At 39.4% G+C, this 22,047-nt stretch overlaps 1 protein-coding gene across 2 annotated transcripts in view; it reads left to right on the top strand.

Annotated features, from left to right (window-relative positions):
- The window catches only part of CDKL2 (cyclin dependent kinase like 2), a 46,053-nt gene that overhangs the window by 2,905 nt on the left and 21,101 nt on the right, over nucleotides 1-22,047 (top strand). For both annotated transcript variants that reach the window (XR_003511567.1, XM_027544766.1), the window contains exons 2-6: nucleotides 124-322; nucleotides 10,961-11,155; nucleotides 13,051-13,229; nucleotides 14,896-15,008; nucleotides 21,185-21,324. Coding sequence is in view for 1 of the 2 variants with exons in the window: in XM_027544766.1 (XP_027400567.1) it covers nucleotides 155-322; nucleotides 10,961-11,155; nucleotides 13,051-13,229; nucleotides 14,896-15,008; nucleotides 21,185-21,324 (795 nt within the window). In the remaining variant the exon portion in view is untranslated. The remainder of the gene's footprint in view (nucleotides 1-123; nucleotides 323-10,960; nucleotides 11,156-13,050; nucleotides 13,230-14,895; nucleotides 15,009-21,184; nucleotides 21,325-22,047) is intronic.

The following is a 22,047-nucleotide window of genomic DNA, read 5'->3' as shown; positions in this document are numbered from 1 at the left end:
CACAGGACAGCTATAAATGCAGTGTCTGCTCTAATATGGAAAACAGGTGGGGAAGAATTAATTTGGGAGGGTAGAGGAATTAATGTATTCAACATAATTAATGCCATATTTCGGTTCCCACAGAGAGAAAAATTCCTGGTGGTTTTGAATTAAAATGGAAAAATATGAGAACCTAGGATTGGTTGGAGAAGGGAGCTATGGAATGGTGATGAAGTGTAGGAATAAAGATAGTGGAAGAATTGTGGCCATCAAGAAGTTCTTAGAAAGTGATGATGATAAAATGGTTAAAAAAATTGCCATGCGAGAAATCAAGTTACTAAAGGTGAGTAAACATGTATATTGAATTGAAAAAAAAAAAGAGTTGTTTCTTGGTCAACAGTTTTAGAAAGTGCTTTTTAAATATTTGTTTTATTTCCATAAGTAAGTTTAAAGTATAGATTTTTGTTTCTCTTTTGGTAATAAACAGAAGGATTACATCTGAGTTTTCATTTATCCATAACATAATTTTTTATTATTTATTTATTTATTTGGATGCTCCAGGTCTTAGTTACTGCAAGCAGGCAGGATCTTTAGTTGTGGCATGTGGAATCTAGTTCCCTGACCAGGGATCGAACCCAGGTCTCCAACACATTGGGAGCCCAGAGTCTTAGTCACTGGGCCACCAGAGAAGTCCCAGAACATAATTTTAAAAGTATTTGTTGTCCCTCTCTCTATCTGTCTGCCTATCTATTTACCAACAGCTGTGTTGGGAGTCTTAAAGACCATCCCAAGTTTCAGTGATTAGGAGGACTCACAGCACTCAGCAAATAGTTGTACTCTTGGCTATGACTTGTTAAAGTAAAAAGATATACAGTAAAATCAGAAAAGGGAAAAGGCACATGGGGTGAATTTCAGAGGAAATCTGTCACTTTTCTCCCAGTGGCTTAACACAGGATGCGCTAATTTCCTCCAGCAATGAGTTATGACACTACGTGTGATTGTCTAGTGAGGAAATTCATTAGAGACTCAGTGCCGAGTTTTTTTTACGGGGCTTGTCATAGAGGTACTCCTTGCTTTGCTTGCACCAAAATTCCAGACTCTTAGTAGAACTGCAGGTATTCAGCATACACCATATTGTTTGCACCATGAGTCACTTTATCAGTTCTAGAAATGAAGGAACACTTCTGAAATCCAAGTACCTAGGTACAAGCCAAGGGCTCACTTTGCAAGCCAACTTTCTAAGGATAAAAATCTCAGACCTGCTATGTTAACTCCCTCCTCCACCCCACCCACATCAATCTAACTGGAAGTTTATCCGTTTTATCTTTAGAAAGAACCAGTGTTTGGCTTTGTTGGTCTTTCTTGTTGTGTATTTCTTTTCTATTTCATTAATTTTTGTTCTTTAGCATTTTATACCTTCTACTTATTTTGGGTGGGTTATTTTATAGTTCTTTTCTCTAACCTTTTGAGTTATACGCCTAACTTCTTTTATTTCTAGGTTTTTTTTTTTTTCTCATATATGCATTTAAGGCTGTCATTTTCCTTCTAAGAATAGCTTGTATGTGTCCTAGAAATTTTGATTAGCCGTGCAAAATGTTTTCTCATTTTCCTTCATTTCCAAACGTGTGGAAAATTTCTAGGTTTTTCTCCCTAGATTATTTAGTTTTAACACAATTGCCCTGTGATCTGAGTATGTACTATGTAAGATTCTTATTCCTTTAATAAATACCTAATATTTGTCTTTTCCGTTATTTATCAATTATTCCTACATTTCTGAGCTTCCATCTTGGATCATTTTTCTTGTACTTAAATCATGTCCTTTTATTTTCTTTGAAGCTAGTAAGGAATGTTGTCCGTTTGTGTTTGTCTTTCAAAAAAAGTCTTTGCTTTCTGTTTAAGAGAGTGTTTTCACAGGATATAGAACTCTATGTTGGCAGTTAGTTACATTTGATATGTTCAAGATAACATTACACTGTTCTGCTGGCTTTCATTTGCATTGCTTCTATTGAAAGGTCAGACATTCCTTAGTGGGTGCATTGAAGCTTTCTCTTTGACTTTGGCTTTCAACACTTTTACAATAATATGCCTAAGTGTGGGTTTCTTTATATTTATCTTGCTTGGATTTTATGGCCCTTGCATCTATAAAATAATGTCATTTGTCACTTCTAGAAGATGCTCAGCTATTATTGTTTCATATATTGCTACGGTCCCATTCTTTCTCTTTTCCATATAAGATTTCAGTTTCATATATGAGACCTTCCTTATATGTGTCTTATATTCTTTTGTGTTTTTCATCCTTTTGTTTTCCCTTGCTTCATTCTACAGATTTTCTTTTGACCTATCCTCCGTTCAGTAGTTCTTTTTTAAAATTTTATTTGTTTCTGACTGTATTGGGTCTTCATTGCTGCGTGGGCTTTTCTCTAGTGAGGCATGGGCTCTAGGGCACTCAGTACTTGTGGCTTGTGGACTCAAAGAGTTTCAGCTCCCAGGCTCTAGGGCACAGGCTCAGCAGTTGTGGTACACAGGCTTAGATGCTGCGAGGCATGTGGGATCTTTCTCGATCAGGGATTGAACTCCCGTCTCCTGCATTGGTAGGCGAATCCTTTACCAATGAGCCACCAGGGAAGCCCCAGTTCAGTAGTTCTGTTTCAGCTATATCTAATCTATTGTTAAGCTCACCCACTGATTTCTTAAAGACATATTTTAATGTTCTAATTTTTTATTTGATTTTTTTCCCTATAATTTCCATTTTGCTGCCAGACCCTCTATTTTGCTTTCTATTTAAATCACAGGCTTTTCTAAAGTCTGTGTCCAGTAAATAGATCTCCCACATGTTTATTTCCATTGTCTGTTTTTTCTCTTGGTTTTTGATTGAGTCTTATCTCTTGATATGCCAGTATTAATTTCTAAAAGTTCTATAGAGTTTTTGGATGATGTTATCTTACCCTCTGAGAGAAGTTATGTTTGCTTAAATGAGGCTCTTGAGGGTACCCTTAAGGGTGCTTGGTGGCACTAACATTCAGAAATTTTCTAGAACTTTTCTGTTCTAGAATTTTTCTTTGGGTTCAAATCTATTGTATCACTTTTTATGGTTTCAGGTTCCCTCAGTTTTTTGACATTGACTTTTTATGCATAGTCGCTTATATCTGATAATTCCAATATCTGAACTCATATTGCATCTGTTTTGATTAACTTTATCTTCTGATTTTTTTTTTTTTTTTTACTTATAGTAACATTTCTTTGCATGCCCTGGTTATCTTTATTTTTTCCTCTGGACATTACATTTGAAACATTATTTTTTTTAGGAATAATTTGAGGCTAGAGTGAAGACGTTTTCTTCCCAAGATTTTTTTTCTTCTATGTTCATGGGCTACTGTGCCATATATCAACTTTCAGCTTTGAATCACTCCTTTTTGCTCTGCTTTGTGAAACTGGAGGGGGCCTCTGCAAACAGTTCTCCTTTTGCCAGCTTGTATGATTTTAGGCATTGTCAGTAGAGGCTTCCCTTCCTGGTGGGTCCTTTTTTTGTCATGAAGGGAGCAGATCACATGATGGACTTGGTAGCTTGTATCAGCATCATTCATGGAACACCTCTGGTGCACCTGCACTTTCTCCACTTGGCTGGCTGACGTCCTGTGGCACATGTCTTCACCGATGGCAGTCTGTACATGGCTATGGCAGCCATGCCTTCTCTAATGAAGTCTGAATCTCAGCTTTGGTCTGTTAGAAAGAAAAGCAGAGCAATAGAGGAAGAGAGAGGGGGATGGGGGATAATATGAAACAGATAGCCTGTGTTTTAATTTAATTAAGAAGTATATTGTTCAATCTCCACCTATTTTGAGATTTTCCAGTTATCTCTGTGTTATTGATTTACAGTTTAATTCCATTTGATCTGACAGAAGGCATTGCATGATTTCTTTGTTTCAATTTATTACTGTGTTCTGTGGCCCACAGAGTGGTATATCTTGGTGCATATTCCACATGAGGTTGAGAAAAAAGTTACTTCTTCTGTTGTTGGATGAAGTAGTCTATAGATGGCAGTTCTACCCAGTTGTTGGATTGTGTTCTTGAGTTCAACTCAGGCCTTACTGATTACCTGCCTACTTAGATCTATTTCTGAAAATGTTGACATTTCCAACTATGATAGAAGATTCATGTATTTCTCCCTGCACTTCTCAATTTTTGCATCATATAGTTTGATTCTTTCTTGTTAGGTGCATTTTGTTGTTGTTGCTCAGACACTGAGTTGTGTCCAATGCTTTGTGGATACGTACTGTAGCGTGCCAGGATCCTCTGTCCTCCACTATCTCCCAGGGTTTGCTCAAATTCACATCCATTGAGTTGATGATGCTATCTAACCATCTCATCCTCTGCTGCCCTCTTCTCCTTTGCCTTCAATCTTTCCCAGCATCAGGATCTTTTCCAATGAATTAGTTCTTTGCATCAGGTAGCCAAAGTATTGCAGTTTCAGCTTCAGCTTTAGTCCTTCCAATGAATATTCAGGGTTGATTTCCTTTAGGATTGACTGGTTTGATCTCCTTGCTATCCAAGGGACTCTCAAGAGTCTTCACCACCTCAGTTCAAAAGCATCAATTCTTTGGCACTCAGATTTCTTTATGGTCCAACTCTCACATCCGTACATGACTATTGGAAAAACCATAGCTTTGACTAGATGGACCTTTGTTGGAAAAACGATGTCTCTGCTTTTTAATGTGCTGTCTAGGTTTGTCATAGCTTTTCTTCCAAAGAGCAAGTGTCCTTGAGTTTCATGGCTGTGGTCACCATCTACAGTGATTTTAGAACCCAGGAAAATAAAATCTGTCACTGTTTCCACTTTTCCCCCTTCTATTGCCATGAAGTGATGGGACTGGATGCCATGATCTTAGTTTTTTGAATATTGAGTTTCAACCAGCTTTTTCAATCTCTTCTTTCACTCTCCTCAACAGGCTTTTTAGTTCGTCATTACTTTCTGCCTTTAGAGTGGTGTCATCTGCATATCTGAGGTTATTGACATTTTTCCCAGAAATCTTGATTCCAGCTTGTGATTCATTCAGCCTGGCATTTTACTTGATGTCTCTGCATATAAGTTAAATAAGCAGGGTGACAGTATACAGCCTTCTTGTACTCCTTTCCCAATTTTGAACCAGTCAGATATTCTGTCTCTGGTTTTAACTGCTGCTTCTTGACCCTAAATGATGATGCTGTCAAAGTCCTGAACTCAATATGTAAGCAAAATTGGAAAGCCCAGCAGTGGCCAGAACTGTAAAAGTTCAGTTTTCATTCTAATCCCAAAGAAAGGCAATGCCAAAGAATGTACAAACTACTGTACAATTTTGTTTATTTCACATACTAGCAAGGTTGTATTCAAAATCCTTCAAGCTAGGCTTCAGCAGTACATGACCTGAGAACTTATAGTTTACAAGATGGTTTCAAAGAAGCAGAGGAATCAGAGATCATATTGCCAGCATTTGTTGGATCATGGAGAAAGCAAGGGAATTCCAGAAAAACATCTACTTCTGCTTCATTGACTATGCTAAAGCATTTGACTCAATGGATTACAGAACAGTGACAAATTCTTACAGAGATGGTAGTACCAGACCACCTTACCTGTCTCCAGAGAAACCTGTAAGTGGGTCAAGAAGCAACAGTTAGAACCAAACACAGAACAACTGACTGTTTCAAAATTGGTAAAGGAGCACACAATGTTATCTATTGTCACCCTGCCTATTTAACTTATATGCAGAGTATATCCTGTGAAATGCCAGGCTGAAATAAAGATTGCTGGGAGAAATATCAACAACCTCAGATATGCAAGGAATATCATTCTAATGGCAGAAAGTGAAGAGGAACTAAAAAGCCTGTTGAGGGTGGAAGAGGAGATTGAAAAAGCTGTTTTGAAACACAGCATTCAAAAAATTAAGATCATGGCATCTGGTCCCATCACTTCATGGCAAATAGAAGGGGAAAAAGTGGAAACAGTGACAGATTTTGTTTTCCTGAGCTCCAAAATCACTATGGATGGTGACTACAGCCATGAAATTCAAGGACGTTGCTTCTTGGAAGGAAAGTATGAAAATGATAATTGCTCAGTCGTGTATGACTTTTTGCTACTCCATGGACTGTCGCCCACCAGGCTTCTCCCTCCATGGAATACTCCAGGCAACAATACTAGAGTGGGTTGCCATTCCCTTCTCCAGGGGATCTTCCCCACCCAGGGATCGAACCTGGGTCTCCTGTGTTTACAGGAAGACTCTTTACCATCTGAGACAAACCTAGACAGCATATTAAAAAGCAGAGACATCATTTTTCTAACAAATGTCAGTATAGTCAAAGGACCACAGCCTTGTCTAACTCAATGAAACTAAGCCATGTCGTGTAGGGCCACCCAAGACAGACAGGTCATGGTGGAGAGTTCTGACAAAACGTGGTCCACTAGAGAAGGGAATGGCAAACCACTTCAGTATTCTTGGCTTGAGAACCCCATGAACCGTATGAAAAGGCAAAAAGATAGGACACTGAAAGATGAACTCCCCAGGTCAATAGGTACCCAACATGCTACTGGAGATCAGTGGAGAAATAACTCCAGAAAGAATGAAGAGACAGAGCCAAAGCAAAAACAACACCCAACTGTGGATGTGACTGGTGATAGAAGTAAAGTTCGATGCTGTAAAGAGCAATATTGCATAGGAACCTGGAATGTTAGGTCCATGAATCAAGGTAAATTAAAAGTGGTCAAACAGGAGATGGCAAGATTGAACATCAACATTTTAGAAATCAGGAAACTAAAATGGACTGGAATGGGTGAATTTAACTCAGATGACCACTGTATCTACTATTATGGGCAAGAATCCCTCAGAAGAAATGGAGTGGCCATCATAGTCAACAAAAGAGTCCAAAATGCAGTACTTGGATGCAATCTCAAAAATGACAGAATGATCTCTGTTCATTTCCAAGGCAAACCATTCAATATCACAGTAATCCAAGTCTATGCCCCACCCAGTAATGCTGAAGAAGCTGAATTTGAATGGTTCTGTGAAGACCTACAAGACTTTCTAGAACTAACACTCCCAAAAGATGTCCTTTTCATTATAGGGGACTGGAATGGAAAAGTAGGAAGTCAGGAAACACCTGGAGTAACAGGCAAATTTGGCCTTGGAGTACAGAATGAAGCAGGGCAAAGGCTAATAGAGTTTGGCCAAGAGAACGCACTGGTCATAACAAACACCCTCTTCCAACAACACAAGAGAAGACTTTGCACATGGATATCACGAGATGGTCAATACCGAAATCATATTGATTATATTCTTTGCAGCCAAAGATGGAGAAGCTCTATACAGTCAACAAAAACAAGACTGGGAACTAACTGTGGCTCAGATCATAAACTCCTTATTGCCAAATTCATACTTAAATTTAAGAAAGTAGGGAAAACCACTAGAACATTCAAGTATGACCTAAATCAAATCCCTTAGGATTATACAGTGGAAGTGACAAATAGATTCAAGGGATTAGATCTGATAGACAGAGTGTCTAAAGAACTATGCATGGAGGTTTGTGACATTATACAGGAGGCAGTGATCAAGACTATCCCTAAGAAAAAGAAATGCAAAAAGGCAAAATGGCAGTCTGAGGAGGCCTTACAAATAGCTGTGAAAAGAAGAGAAGCAAAGGGCAAAGGAGAAAAGGAAAGACATACCCATTTGAATGCAGAGTTCAAAAGAATAGCAAGGAGAGATAAGAAAGCCTTCCTCAGTGATCAGTGCAAAAAACAGAGGAAAACAATAGAATGGGAAAGACTAGAGATCTCTTCAAGAAAATTAAAGATACCAAGAGAACATTTCATGCAAAGATGGGCACAATAAAGGACAGAAATGGTATGGATCTAACAGAAGCAGAAGATATTAAGAAGAGGTGGCAAGAATACACAGAAGAACTATACAAAAAAGATCTTCATGATCCAGATAATCACGATGGTGTTATCACTCACCTAGAGCCAGACATCCTGGATTGTGAAGTCAAGTGGGCCTTAGGAAGCATCATATCTCCACTAGGAAGCTAATGGAGATGATAGAATTCCAGTTGAACTGTTTCAAATCTTAAAAGATGATGCTGTGAAAGTGCTGCACTCAATATGCCAGCAAATTTGCAAAACTCAGCAGTGGCCACAGGACTGGAAAAGGTCAGTTTTCATTCCAACCCCAAAGAAAGGCAGTGCCAAAGAATGGTCAAACTACCGCACAATTGCACTCATCTCACATGTTAGTAAAGTAATGCTCAAAATTCTCCAAGCCAGGCTTCAACAGTATGTGAATCATGAACTTCCAGGTGTTCAAGCTGGAATTAGAAAAGGCAAAGGAACAAGAGATCAAATTGCCAACATCCGCTGGATCATTGAAAAAGCAAGAGAGTTCCAGAAAAACATCTGCTTTATTGATTATGCCAAAGCCTTTGACTGTGTGGACCACAACAAACTGTGGAAAATTCTGAAAGAGGGGAATACCAGACCACCTGACCTGCCTCCTGAGAAATCTGTATGCAGGTCAAGAAGCAACAGTTAGAACTGAACATGGAACAACAGACTGGTTCCAAATCAGGAAAGGAGTACATCAAGGCTATATATTGTCACCCTGCTTATTTAACTTCTATGCAGAGTGTATCATGAGAAATACCAGGCTGGATGAAGCACAAGCTGAAATCAAGATTGCTGGGAGAAATATCAGTAACCTCAGATATGCAGATGACACCACCCTATGGCAGAAAGTGAAGAAGAACTAAAGAGCCTCTTTAAAGAGGAGAGTGAAAAAGTTGCCTTAAAACTCAACATTCAGAAAACTAAGATTATGGCATCTGGTCCCATCACTTTATGGCAAATAGATGGGGAAACAATGGAACCAGTGAGAGACTTTATTTTGGGGGGCTCCAAAATCATTGCAGATGGTGACTGCAGCCATGAAATTAAAAGATGCTTGCTCGTTGGAAGAAAAGTTATGACCAACTTATCATATTAAAAAGCAGAGACATTACTTTGCCTACAAAGGTCCATCTCGTCAAAGCTATGGTTTTTCCAGTAGTCATGTATGGATGTGAGAGTTGGACTACGATGTAAGCTGAGTGCCAAAAAATTGATGCTTTTGAACTGTGGTGTTGGAGAAGACTCCTGAGAGTCCCTTGGACTGCAGGGAGATCCAACCAGTCCATCCTAAAGGAAATCAGTCCTGAATATTCATTGGAAAGACTGATGCTGAAGCTGAAACTCCCATACTTTGGCCACCTGATGAGAAGAGCTGACTCATTTGAAAGGACCATAATGCTGGGAAAGATTGAGGGCGGGAGGAGAAGGGGACGACAGAAGATGAGATGGTTGGATGGCATCACTGACTCAATGGACGTGAGTTTGAGTAAACTCTAGGAGTGGTGACGGACAGGGAGGCCTGGCATGCTGCAGTCCACGGGGTCACAAAGAGTCAGACACGACTGAGTAACTGATCTGAACTGATGTTTTTTCCATTAGTAATGCATGGATGTGAGAGCTGGATCATACAGAATGCTGAGTGCTGAAGAATTTATGCCTTCTAACTGTGGTCCTGGAGAAGACTCTTGAGAGTCTCCTTGACTACAAGGATATCAAACCAATCAATTATAAAGGAAATCAACCCTAAATATTCATTGGAAGGACTCATGCTGAAGCTGAAGCTCCAATACTTTGGCCACACGATGAGAACTGACTCATTGGAGAAGACTCTGATGGTGCGAAAGATTGAGGGCAGGAGGAGTAGGGGGCAAGAGAGGTTGAGATGGTTGAATGGCATCACTGGCTCAATGGATATTAGTTTGAGCAAAATCTGGGAAATAGTGGAGGACAGAGGAGCCTGATGTGCTACAGTCTGTGGGATCGCAAAGAGTCGGACACAACTCAGTGACTAAACAACAACAGATAGTTGATTTAAAATGTTCTGTCAGTTTCTGGTGTACAGCAAAGTGAATCATTATACACTTATTATATATTATTATATAATTATATATATTTTTATATTATATAATTATATATAAATATATATAATTATATATTATTATTATAAGTGTATTATTATACACTTATATATGTATAAGTTATACATATACATACAATCATTTAAAAATATTATTTTCCCATATTACATTCAGAGTATCTCTGAATAGATTCTGAATTTGTTCCTTTTTGATTGTTTCTTATCTTGCAACAAAGTGAGACCCTTCTGGGCCAGCTCTCTGAAGGAGGTTCATTTTCAGGAGTAGCCATGGTCTTGTTCCAGGCTAGCAGGAATCCACCCTGGTTCACAGTGACATTCCTAACAACAGAAGCCCTAGTGTGGGATTTATTTACGTTCTCCTTAATTTCTCTGAAACTTGTAATTGCAGGTTTGTTCATAATGAATCGTTTTGCCTTCCATTTGATTTCACTGACAGACTGCTTCTAGCAGATGAGTTTCTATGGGACTGTTCACCCCTCCCCTCTTGTTTCCTGGTGCCATTCAGTTCTTAGGACGCTTTCACTGACAGTCTGTGAACCCTGTTCTCATTATATCAAAGAAGGGTATTTTTTTGGTTTTGTTTTTCTTTTCAGGGTATGTCATCAGCTTTGGAAAACTCTGCTCTGCCAGCTTTGTAACCACAGATAATCTTATGGTATCTCCCTAGACTCCTGTTTGACCTTGATGGCGCCACCTCATTTTTTGGGGGTTGGGGTCCTAGATCATTCTTAATTTCATCAAAGATGAAGCTACCCTTCTTTTTCTTATTGGCTTTGTTGTGTTCTCTGAGAGGAGAATGGAGCAGTAAGGTCTTTTACCATATTTTAAAAGCCAGGATATAGTTTCACAATTTATACTGTTTATGCATTTTATTTAGATGTTTTTCTTGTGCTGAGATCTGTTTTAGACTGTGACTATTACTAATAATTTGGTCCTCAAAAAAATTATTTTTCACTTTTTTTTTTTTTTGATAGCAACTAAGGCATGAAAATCTGGTGAATTTGTTGGAAGTATGTAAGAAAAAAAAGCGATGGTACCTAGTCTTTGAATTTGTTGACCATACGGTTCTTGATGACCTGGAGCTCTCTCCAAATGGACTAGACTACCAACTAGTTCAAAAGTATTTGTTTCAGGTTATCAGTGGGATTGGATTTTGTCACAGTCACAATGTAAGTATTCAGTTTAAATAATAATTTATAAAGTTGGAAAGTTGGGAGAATATACAGTGAACACTCATATACCTATCACTGGATTCTATACTTGCTAACATTTTGTTATATTTGTTTTATGAAATATTTATTCATCTTTTCTTCCATTTGTCTACTTATTAATCTGCCTGATTTATTTATGCATTATTTGAAAGTAAGTTACAGACATCAGTTTACTTCAACTCTATATGCTTGAGCTATGCATGTTATTAACTAGCCTTTACTGTGGATATCTAGGATATAATAGAAGTTAGTAGCTATGCTACTAACTTTAGCCTATGCAAAATGCTCAGCAGTGCCAGTTTCTGGTCCTCCAAGAGTTTACAATAAATATATTTTCAAAATTTTCAAAATAAAATTTACTTGTATTAGAGAATTAGACCTAATAATTTGTTTTGCCTAGGTCTAGAATTTCTACTATTGTTTCCCAGTGTCCTCTTTTCTCTTTCCATAGTCTCTCTTTTATAACTAACTGACCTTTTTTACATTTATAATTTTTACAAATGTAAAAATTTATATTTTTTGCCTCTTTACATTTATAATTGCTTGATGTATGCCTCCACTTGGGTGCTCAGAAATCCACCTAAAAACACATATTGCTGAAACTAAACTGCTAATTATTCTTAACCAAAATTAACCTTCTCTAGACTCTTCTATTTTTGTTAATGGACCCACCATTCTTTTAGATTCCCAGGTTTAAGGAAAGTGTCTGAGATTACTTCCTAAATTCTGTTGATTTAGAATATTCCCACACTCCACCTCTTCCTTTCCATTCCTTTGAGCACCAGACTAGCGTAGGCCTTTTGTTTTTGTTGCTCAGTTGCTAAGAAACGTCCAGGTCTTTGAAACCTCACAGACTGCAGCATGCCAGGCTTCCCTGTCCTTCACCATCTCCTGGAATTTGCTCAGACTCATGTCCCTTGAGTTGGTGATGCCATCCAACCATGTCATCCTCTGTTGTCCTCTTCTCCTCACACCCTCAATCTATCACCTCATATTTGTCCCACTGCCCTTCTCCCCACTTCTAGTCGCCCTCTTTGCTTTATCTTGTTCATGGCCTTCTTTAAATGTTCAATATCTTCTTTAAACACCATATGGGTCATGTCATGGGTTCCCATGGGTTCCCATCACCTTGACATGAGCTCAGACTTCCCAGGCTGGCAGTTGAGGCATAACCTAGTAAGTAACCTCTATTCCAGGAAAAACATTTCCCTAGTGGCTACTGGTCTACTCCCATTCTCACTCTTTTGCTCTTTTTGTCCCCTTCACTTGGATTGCCCTTTCATTTCTACATTTATCTAGGTCACACTAGTGTTAAACACCTGTCTTAGAGCCCACCTTTTTCCTCAAAAATTTTCCCTGACCACCGCAGTCTTCAGTGATAGCTTTATTCTCTTAGTCTTGAGAGCCCTCATTATTAGAGCAATTGATTGGAAATTCATTGAAGGCAAAGAAGAAGGGGCTGGCAGAGGATGAGATAGTTAGATAGCATCACTAATTCAGTGGACATGAATTTGAGTGAACTCCAGGAGATAGTGGAGGACAGAGGAACCTGGTATGCCACAGTCTTTGGGGTCACAAAGAGTTGGACATGCCTTAGTGACTGAACAACAACAGCAACATATATTTCATCCAATATCATTAATCGTTTAAATAAAATTTCAAACATAAATGTTCTTTTTTCCCCAGCTAGGTCTCAGGTTCTTTAAACGCAGGAACAACTTTATCTGCTTTTATCTGTCTTCATTATAGGGACAAAACCAGTGCCCTGCACATAACAAGTGCTAAAAAAAAGTTAACTCGCTTAACTTGATGTGCTGATCAATATATGTCATACTCTGCTTTTTATCTCATAGATTATTCACAGAGATATTAAGCCAGAGAACATATTAGTCTCCCAGTCCGGCGTTGTCAAGCTATGTGATTTTGGATTTGCACGGACACTGGCAGCTCCTGGGGAGGTGTATACTGATTATGTGGCAACACGATGGTATAGAGCTCCAGAGCTGTTGGTTGGTGATGTCAAGTATGGCAAGTAAGATGTCGTCAGCAAGGTGGGGGTGCAGAGGGCAGACTTGACTCTCTTTTTTTGATAAAGTGGAATATGTTTTCAATATAATGACAATCCCTCTAATTGGGCTTCCTTGGTAGCTCAGCAGTAAAGAATCTGCCTGTCAATATAGGAGCCACGAGTTCAATACCTTGGTTTGGGAAGATCCTCTGGAGAAGGAAACGGCACCCCACTCCAATACTCTTGCCTGGGAAATCCCATGGACAGAGGAACCTGGTGGCTACAGTCCTTGGGGTTTCAAAGAGTCAGACATGACTTAGTGACTCAACACTCGCCCTCTGCGATGGCCCACACCCTTATCTGTGGAGTGTGTTTCTCTAAATAAATCCCACTTCTTACGTTAAGAAAAAAAAAATCCCTCTAATACTGAAAGGAAGTTTTCAGTTTGGAAAACTTTAGAAAGTGATTTGTAATCATTTTTGTGTTTCCCTTTTAAACATTCTTGTGAAATGGGTTGGTATGAGTATGATTATTTTAGAGGTTGAGAAATCAAGGTGAGTAAATGGTCTGTTTTTAACAGTAAGTTAGAAATAGATATATTTATCACTTGTAAAGAGAGGTAACATTGATTAGGTAAGTCTGACACTTGCATTGAGGCTGAGTAGAGTGGGCAAGGGTGGGTGTAGAAATGGAATTAAGTGAACCATTTTAAAAATACAAATCGTCTTCATAAATGAATTCTTCAAAGAAGAAGGGATTGCAGGTTTTACCAGTTTCAATAGAAATTGTTCTAAAATATTTTCTATAATTTCTCTGTTTTTAGAGCATATATCATTTAATATTTTCTTGATTACTCTGAGCTCTCATTTTACTGCCATACTGTAATTTCTGTACCAGCTATGGCCTTAAGCAATTTCAAGGTAGTAGTTCCTATGGTAATGATGCCAGAATAGTCTAAGTTCTTGTGACCGCTCTTTAAGAGAGGTTTTCTGTTTTCTCCATATTAGCTTTCTGTTCTCCTTGTTGCTTGTGTCCCCAGTAACCATCTCGTTCTGGTATGCTGTTTTCAGTGTCTAGTTGGATAGACTGATGAACCTTGTTCAAATTATGTGTAAATAAAAATGAGTAGCCTCTGAAAACAAACCCAGAAGGCTTATTTCCAGAGTAAAGTATACTTAACAAAGCATTTTGACTCTTTGGAAGCCTTGTGTCACACGCTTGAAGTTTCCTGAAATCTGATTTATGTAATATTGGAAGTTAATACTTTAAGTTTATAAAAGAAAAAAATTGGGGGGAGCATAATTTAAGGCTTACTATTACTTTTCTTGATACCAAGAATACAAAAATAGTAATACGCAAACGATAGAAGATGAGATGGTTAGATGGCATCACCAACTCAATGAACATGAGTTTGAGTAAACTCTGGGAGATAGTGAAGAACAGGAAAGCCTGGTTCACTGCAGTCCATGAGGTGGCAAAGAGTTAGACATGACTTAGTGATTGAACAACAACAGCAACAATATGCAGAACAGATTCAGTCATAGTAAACATTTTAGGTGTTGGCGATGGACAGGGAAGCCTGGAGTGCTGCAGTCTATGGGACTGCAAAGAGTCCAACATGACTGAGCGACTGAACTGAACTGAAACATATCAGGATCCCGATTTTTACATCACCGTGCTTTTCTTTCAGGGCTGTTGATGTGTGGGCCATCGGCTGTCTGGTAACTGAAATGCTCATGGGGGAGCCCCTCTTTCCTGGAGATTCTGATATTGATCAGTTATATCATATTATGGTGTGTTTAGGTAAGATTATGCATCTGTATTTTAAATTTTAGTAATTTTTTCCTATGTGTTTCTTTTTGTATTGATTTTGCAAGTTGTTGGTACACTAAAGATGATGTGTGTGTTTTGAATGAATATAGGGAGCAAATAGGAAAACATCTCTCCCTCTCTCTCTCTATATATATATATATCAGTTCAGTTCAGTTCAGTCGCTCAGTCGTGTCCGACTCTTTGTGACCCCATGCATCGCAGCATGCCAGGCCTCCCTGTCCATCACCAACTCCCGGAGTTCACTCAGACTCACGTCCATTGAGTCAGTGATGCCATCCAGCCATCTCATCCTCTGTCGTCCCCTCCTCCTCCTGCCCCCAGTCCCTCCTAGCATCAGGGATTCCAATGAGTCAACTCTTTGCATGAGGTGGCCAAAGTACTGGAGATTCAGCTTCAGCATCAGTCCTTCCAAAGAAATCCAAGGGCTGATCTCCTTCAGAATGGACTGGTTGGATCTCTTTGCAGTCCAAGGGACTCTCAAGAGTCTTCTCCAACACCACAGTTCAAAAGCATCAATTCTTCGGTGCTCAGCCTTCTTCACAGTCCAACTCTCACATTCATACATGACCACAGGAAAAACCATAGCCTTGACTAGACAGACCTTTGTTGGCAAAGTAATGTCTCTGCTTTTGAATATGCTATCTAGGTTGGTCATAACTTTCCTTCCAAGGAGTAAGCGTCTTTTAATTTTATGGCTGCAGTCACCATCTGCTGTGATTTTGGAGCCCCCAAAAATAAAGTCTGACACTGTTTCCACTGTTTCCCCATCTATTTCCCATGAAGTAATGGGACTAGATGCCATGATCTTCGTTTTCTGAATGTTGAGCTTTAAGCCAACTTTTTCACTCTCCACTTTTACCTTCATCAAGAGGCTTTTTAGTTCCTCTTCATTTTCTGCCATAAGGGTGGTGTCATCTGCATATCTGAGGTTATTGATATTTCTGCCGGCAATCTTGATTCCAACTTGTGCTTCTTCCAGTCCAGCGTTTCTCATGATGTACTCTGCATATAAGTTAAATAAGCAGGGTGACAATATACAGCCTTGACGTACTCCTTTTCCTATTTGGAACCAGTCTGTTCGGCGGTCAATGCAAAGAAATAGAGGAAAACAACAGAATGGGAAAGACTAGGGATCTCTTCAAGAAAATCAGAGATACCAAAGGAACATTTCATGCAAAGATGAGCTCTATAAAGGACAGAAATGGTATGCACCTAACAGAAGCAGAAGATATTAAGAAGAGATGGCAAGAATACACAGAAGAACTGTACAAAAAGATCTTCATGACCCAGATAATCACGATGGTGTGATCACTGACCTAGAGCCAGACATCCTGGAATGTGAAGTCAAGTGAGTCTTAGAAAGCATCACTACAAACAAAGCTAGTGGAGGTGATGGAATTCCAGTTGAGCTATTCCAAATCCTGAAAGATGATGCTGTGAAAGTGCTGCACTCAATATGCCAGCAAATTTGGAAAACTCAGCAGTGGCCACAGGACTGGAAAAGGTCAGTTTTCATTCCAATCCCAAAGAAAGGCAATGCCAAAGAATGCTCAAACTACTACACAATTGTGCTCATCTCACACGTGAGTAAAGTAATGCTCAAAATTCTCCAAGCCAGGCTTCAGTAATATGTGAATCGTGAACTTCCTGATGTTCAAGCTGGTTTTAGAAAAGGCAGAGGAACCAGAGATCAAATTGCCAACATCCACTGGATCATGGAAAAAGCAAGAGAGTTCCAGAAAAGCATCTATTTCTGCTTTATTGACTATGCCAAAGCCTTTGACTGTGTGGATCACAATAAACTGTGGAAAATTCTGAAAGAGATGGGAATACCAGACCACCTGACCTGCCTCTTGAGAAATTTGTATGCAGGTCAGGAAGCAACAGTTAGAACTGGACATGGAACAACAGACTGGTTCCAAATAGGAAAAGGAGTTCATCAAGGCTGTATATTGTCACCCTGTTTATTTAACTTATATGCAGAGAACATCATGAGAAACGCTGGACTGGAAGAAACACAAGCTGGAATCAAGATTGCCCGGAGAAATATCAATAACCTCAGATATGCAGATGACACCACCCTTATGGCAGAAAGTGAAGAGGAACTCAAAAGCCTCTTCATGAAAGTGAAAGTGGAGAGTGAAAAAGTTGGCTTAAAGCTCAACATTCAGAAAACGAAGATCATGGCATCCAGTCCCACCACTTCATGGGAAATAGATGGGGAAACAGTGGAAACAGTGTCAGACTTTATTTTTCTGGGCTCCAAAATCACTGCAGATGGTGATGCAGCCATAAAATTAAAAGACGCTTACTCCTTGGAAGGAAAGTTATGACCAACCTAGATAGCATATTCAAAAGCAGAGACATTACTTTGCCAACAAAGGTTTGTCTAGTCAAGGCTATGGTTTTTCCTGTGGTCATGTATGAATGTGAGAGTTGGACTGTGAAGAAGGCTGAGCACCGAAGAATTGATGCTTTTGAACTGTGGTGTTGGAGAAGACTCTTGAGAGTCCCTTGGACTGCAAGGAGATCCAACCAGTCCATTCTAAAGGAGATCAGTCCTGGGTGTTCTTTGGAAGGACTGATGCTGAAGCTGAAACTCCAGTACTTTGGCCACCTCATGCGAAGAGTTGACTCATTCGAAAAGACTCTGTTGCTGGGAGGGATTGGGGGCAGGAGGAGAAGGGGACGACAGAGGATGAGATGGCTGGATGGCATCACTGACTCGATGGACTGAGTCCGAGTGAACTCCGGGAGTTGGTGATGGACAGGGAGGCCTGGCGTGCTGCAATTCATGGGGTTGCAAAGAGTTGGACATGACTGAGCAACTGATCTGATCTGATCTGTTGTTCCATGTCCAGTTCTAACTGTTGCTTCCTGACCTGCATACAGATTTCTCAAGAGGCAGGTCAGGTGGTCTGGTATTCCCATCTCTTTCAGAATTTTCCACAGTTTATTGTGATCCACACAGTCAAAGGCTTTGGCATAGTCAATAAAGCAGAAATAGATGTTTTTCTGGAACTCTCTTGCTTTTTCCATGATCCAGTGGATGTTGGCAGTTTGATCTCTGGTTCCTCTGCCTTTTCTAAAACCAGCTTGAACATCAGGAAGTTCACAGTTCACATATCACTGAAGCCTGGCTTGGAGAATTTTGAGCATTACTTTACTAGCGTGTGAGATGAATGCAATTGTGTGGTAGTTTGAGCATTCTTTGGCATTGCCTTTCTTTGGGATTGGAATGAAAACTGACCTTTTCCAGTCCTGTGGCCACTGCTGAGTTTTCCAAATTTGCTGGCATATTGAGTGCAGCACTTTCACAGCATCATCTTTCAGGATTTGGAATAGCTCAACTGGAATTCCATCACCTCCACTAGCTTTGTTTGTAGTGATGCTTTCTAAGGCCCACTTGACTTCACATTCCAGGATGTCTGGCTCTAGGTCAGTGATCACATCATCGTGAGTATCTGGGTCCTGAAGATCTTTTTTGTATAGTTCTTCTGTATATTCTTGCCACCTCTTCTTAATATCTTCTGCTTCTGTTAGGTGCATACCATTTCTGTCCTTTATATATATATATATATATATAAATATATATAGATGTATTTATTCATTCATTCACCCTCTGCCTGGCTTTTGTCTATCTGACATATGATCCTAATAATGCTTTTACCTGTCCTTCTGCCCAGCTCCCCTCTAAAGAAAAGACCAGACATTGGAAATTTTTCTGCACTTTTGCATTCAGTAAGTCATGCGTAGAGAGAATACAAAGGATCATATTATCTTTGGGTCAGCAAGCATTTGATATAATATGACTATTACCTCATTCTCATCTTTACATTGAGTGGCACAGGGACTTCCAAGGTAATTTAATCTTGCTTCAGTTAGGACTTTTGCTATTTGGACAGAATTTCAAAGCGACATTATCAAAGTCTTCTCATATTTGTAGAAATGTCAACTTTCTGTTGGGTGAAGGAGTTTGGAAAATGGAAATGAGGGGAAATATCTTGAGGATTAAGTGTTTAGGTTAGAAATTCCATAAACAACACAGGGGTTTCTTACAAAAGAATTTTCATATGTGTATTTTATATCCAGTCAGTCAGTCAGTTCAGTCACTTGTCGTGTCCTACTCTTTGTCACCCCATGGACTGCAGCAGGCCAACTTTCCTATCCATTGCCAACTCCCAGAGCTTACTCAAACTCATGTCCATTGAGTCAGTGATACCATCCAACCATTTCATCCTCTGTCATCCCCTTCTCCTCCCACCTTCAATCTTTCCCAACATCAGGGTCTTTTCTAGTGAATCAGTTCTTCTCATCAGGTGGCCAAAGTACTGGAGTTTCAGCTTCAGTATCAGTCCTTCCAGTGAATATTCAGGACTGATTTCCTTTAGGATAGGTTGATTGGATCTACTTGCAGTCCAAGGGACTCTCAAGAGTCTTCTCCAACACTACAGTTCAAAAGTGTCGATTCTTCGGTGCTCAGCTTTCTTTATAGTTTGACTCTCACATCCATACATGACTACTGGAAAAACCATGGCTTTGACTAGACGGACCTTTGTTTGCAAAGTAATGTCTCTGCTTTTTAATGTGCTGTCTAGGTTGGTCATAGCTTTTCTTCCAAGGAGTAAGTGCCTTTTAATTTCATGACTGCAGTCACCATTTGCAGGGATTTTGGAGCCCCCCAAAATAAAGTCTCTCATCTCTCACTGTTTCCATGGTTTCCGCATCTATTTGCCATGATATGATGGGACCGGATGCCATGATCTTAGTTTTCTGAATGTTGAATTTTAAGGCAACTTTTTCACTCGTCTCTTTCAAGAGGCTCTTTAGTTCTTCGGTTTCTGCCGTAAAGGTGGTGTCTTCTGCGTATCTGAGGTTACTGATATTTCTCCCAGCAATCTTGATTCCAGCTTGTGCTTCATCCTGCCTGGTATTTTGCATGATGTACTCTGTATAGAAGTTAAATAAGCAGGGTGACAATAAACAGCCTTGACGTACTCCTTTCCTGATTTGCAACCAGTCTGTTGTTCCGTGTCCAGTTCTAACTGTTGCTTCTCGACCTGCATACAGATTTCTCAGGACGCAGGTCAGGTGGTCTGGTATTCCCATCTCTTTAAAAATTTTCCATAGTTTGTTGTGATCCACACAGTCAAAGGCTTAGGCTTAGTTAATACTGCAGAAGTAGATGTTTTTCTGGAACTCTCTTGCTTTTTCAATGATCCAGCGGATGTTGGCAATTTGATCTCTGGTTCCTCTGCCTTTTCTAAATCCAGCTTGAACATCTGGAAGTTCACGTACTGTTGAAGTCTGGCTTGGAGAATTTTGAGCATTACTTTGCTAGGGTGTGAGATGAGTGCAATTGTGGGTAGTTTGAGCATTCTTTGGCATTGCCTTTCTTTGGGGTTGGAATGAAAACTGACCCCTTCCAGTCCTGTGGCCACTGCTGAGTTTTCCAAATTTGCTGGCATATTCACAGCATCATCTTTTAGGATTTGAAATAGCTCAACTGGAATTCCATCACCTCCACTAGCTTTGTTCATAATGATGCTTCCCAAGGCCCACTTGACTTTGCATTCCAGGATGTCTGGCTCTAGGTGATTGATCACACCATCGTGGTTATCTGGGTAATTTATATTAGGTTAGGTATTAAAATTGAGAGTAAAGACAAAAGTGATTAAATCAGGCCAAAATCACTTGGGTAAAAATCACATTCTTAAAGAGTGGAACTTACTTATTTAGATTAGATTCTGACCATACAACTATTAGTATTTGCAGTTTGGGTCAGCAATTTTGTGCTTTGTTGTTGGAAATAAAGTATTTTTTATACAATTAAAAGAAATTATACAGTGTTCTTTACCTGTCCTTTTCCTAAGCTCCACCCTCATGTCTTCAAGTTTCTACACAGTGGCATGGGAACTTTTCTGAATGAGTATGTTGAGATATGAATGTCAATTTCCTTTGAGTTGACTTTGTGTTAAAACCACCACAATGACTGCCAGGCACCACCACAATAAGAGCACTGTCTTTGGTTGCTTTTGCATGCTGAGAGAGTCCCCACTTTACATACTGAGTTCCTCTCATCTCTACTCTATACCACCTGTCCTATAATGCATAATGACAGAGATGTGTGCCATTCTCACTGCCAGGGAATCTAATTCCAAGACATCAGGAGCTGTTTTATAAAAATCCTGTGTTTGCTGGAGTAAGGTTGCCTGAAATCAAAGAAACTGTACCTCTGGAAAGACGCTATCCCAAACTCTCTGAAGTTGTGATTGATTTAGCAAAGGTAATCAATACTTTTTTTTTTTTTTTGCTCTTTCTGACAGGGAATTTACATTATGTGTATTTGATTTTCTCTTTTTTTCCTGGTCTACTTGATCTTTTCGGTCAACAGTTTCCTCTGACAACTTAAATTTTTGTACATTAAGAAAGGAGAAAGGGGGCGGCAGAGGATGAGATGGTTAGACAGCATCACTGACTCAATGGACAGGAATTGAGCTAACATGGGGAGACAGTGGAGGACAGGGGAGCCTGGTGTGCTGCAGTCCACGGGGTCACAAAGAGTTGGATACAACTTAGCCGCTGAACAACAACAACAACATTAAGAAAGAGTTTGATTTGGTGGGAACAGAGATGGAGGAATGTCAGAGATAAAGTCCTGAAAATTTTGCTTGTTTTTTAAAAAAAATCATTTTGTATTATCTAGCATGTTTTAAGTGTGAAAACAGTCCCATAATGATGTGTTTTTAATGTTTAACATTTAAAATGCAGGCCTTGTATAAGTGGAAAAAAGAAGAAAATAGGATAAGAAAATGAAAAGACAAGTAGAGAAGTATTAAAGTCTAGGGCTTCAATTTAAAGTATTAAAGTCTACAGATCATGATCCTGTAGTTTATTGTGAAAAAGCGGTTTTGTTCAACCACTAGATTCACTGAAGCTAATTTTTAGAAGATCATCCCCTTTGCCTTGTATTTAATTGAGGAAGATATTAGGAACATTCTCACTGGAT

The sequence above is a fragment of the Bos indicus x Bos taurus genome, chromosome 6, assembly GCF_003369695.1.
Source record: "Bos indicus x Bos taurus breed Angus x Brahman F1 hybrid chromosome 6, Bos_hybrid_MaternalHap_v2.0, whole genome shotgun sequence".
In the NCBI taxonomy this organism is placed as follows: domain Eukaryota; kingdom Metazoa; phylum Chordata; class Mammalia; order Artiodactyla; family Bovidae; genus Bos; species Bos indicus x Bos taurus.
Note: the sequence above shows the minus strand (reverse complement) of the source record. Positions and strands in the feature narration are given on the sequence as shown.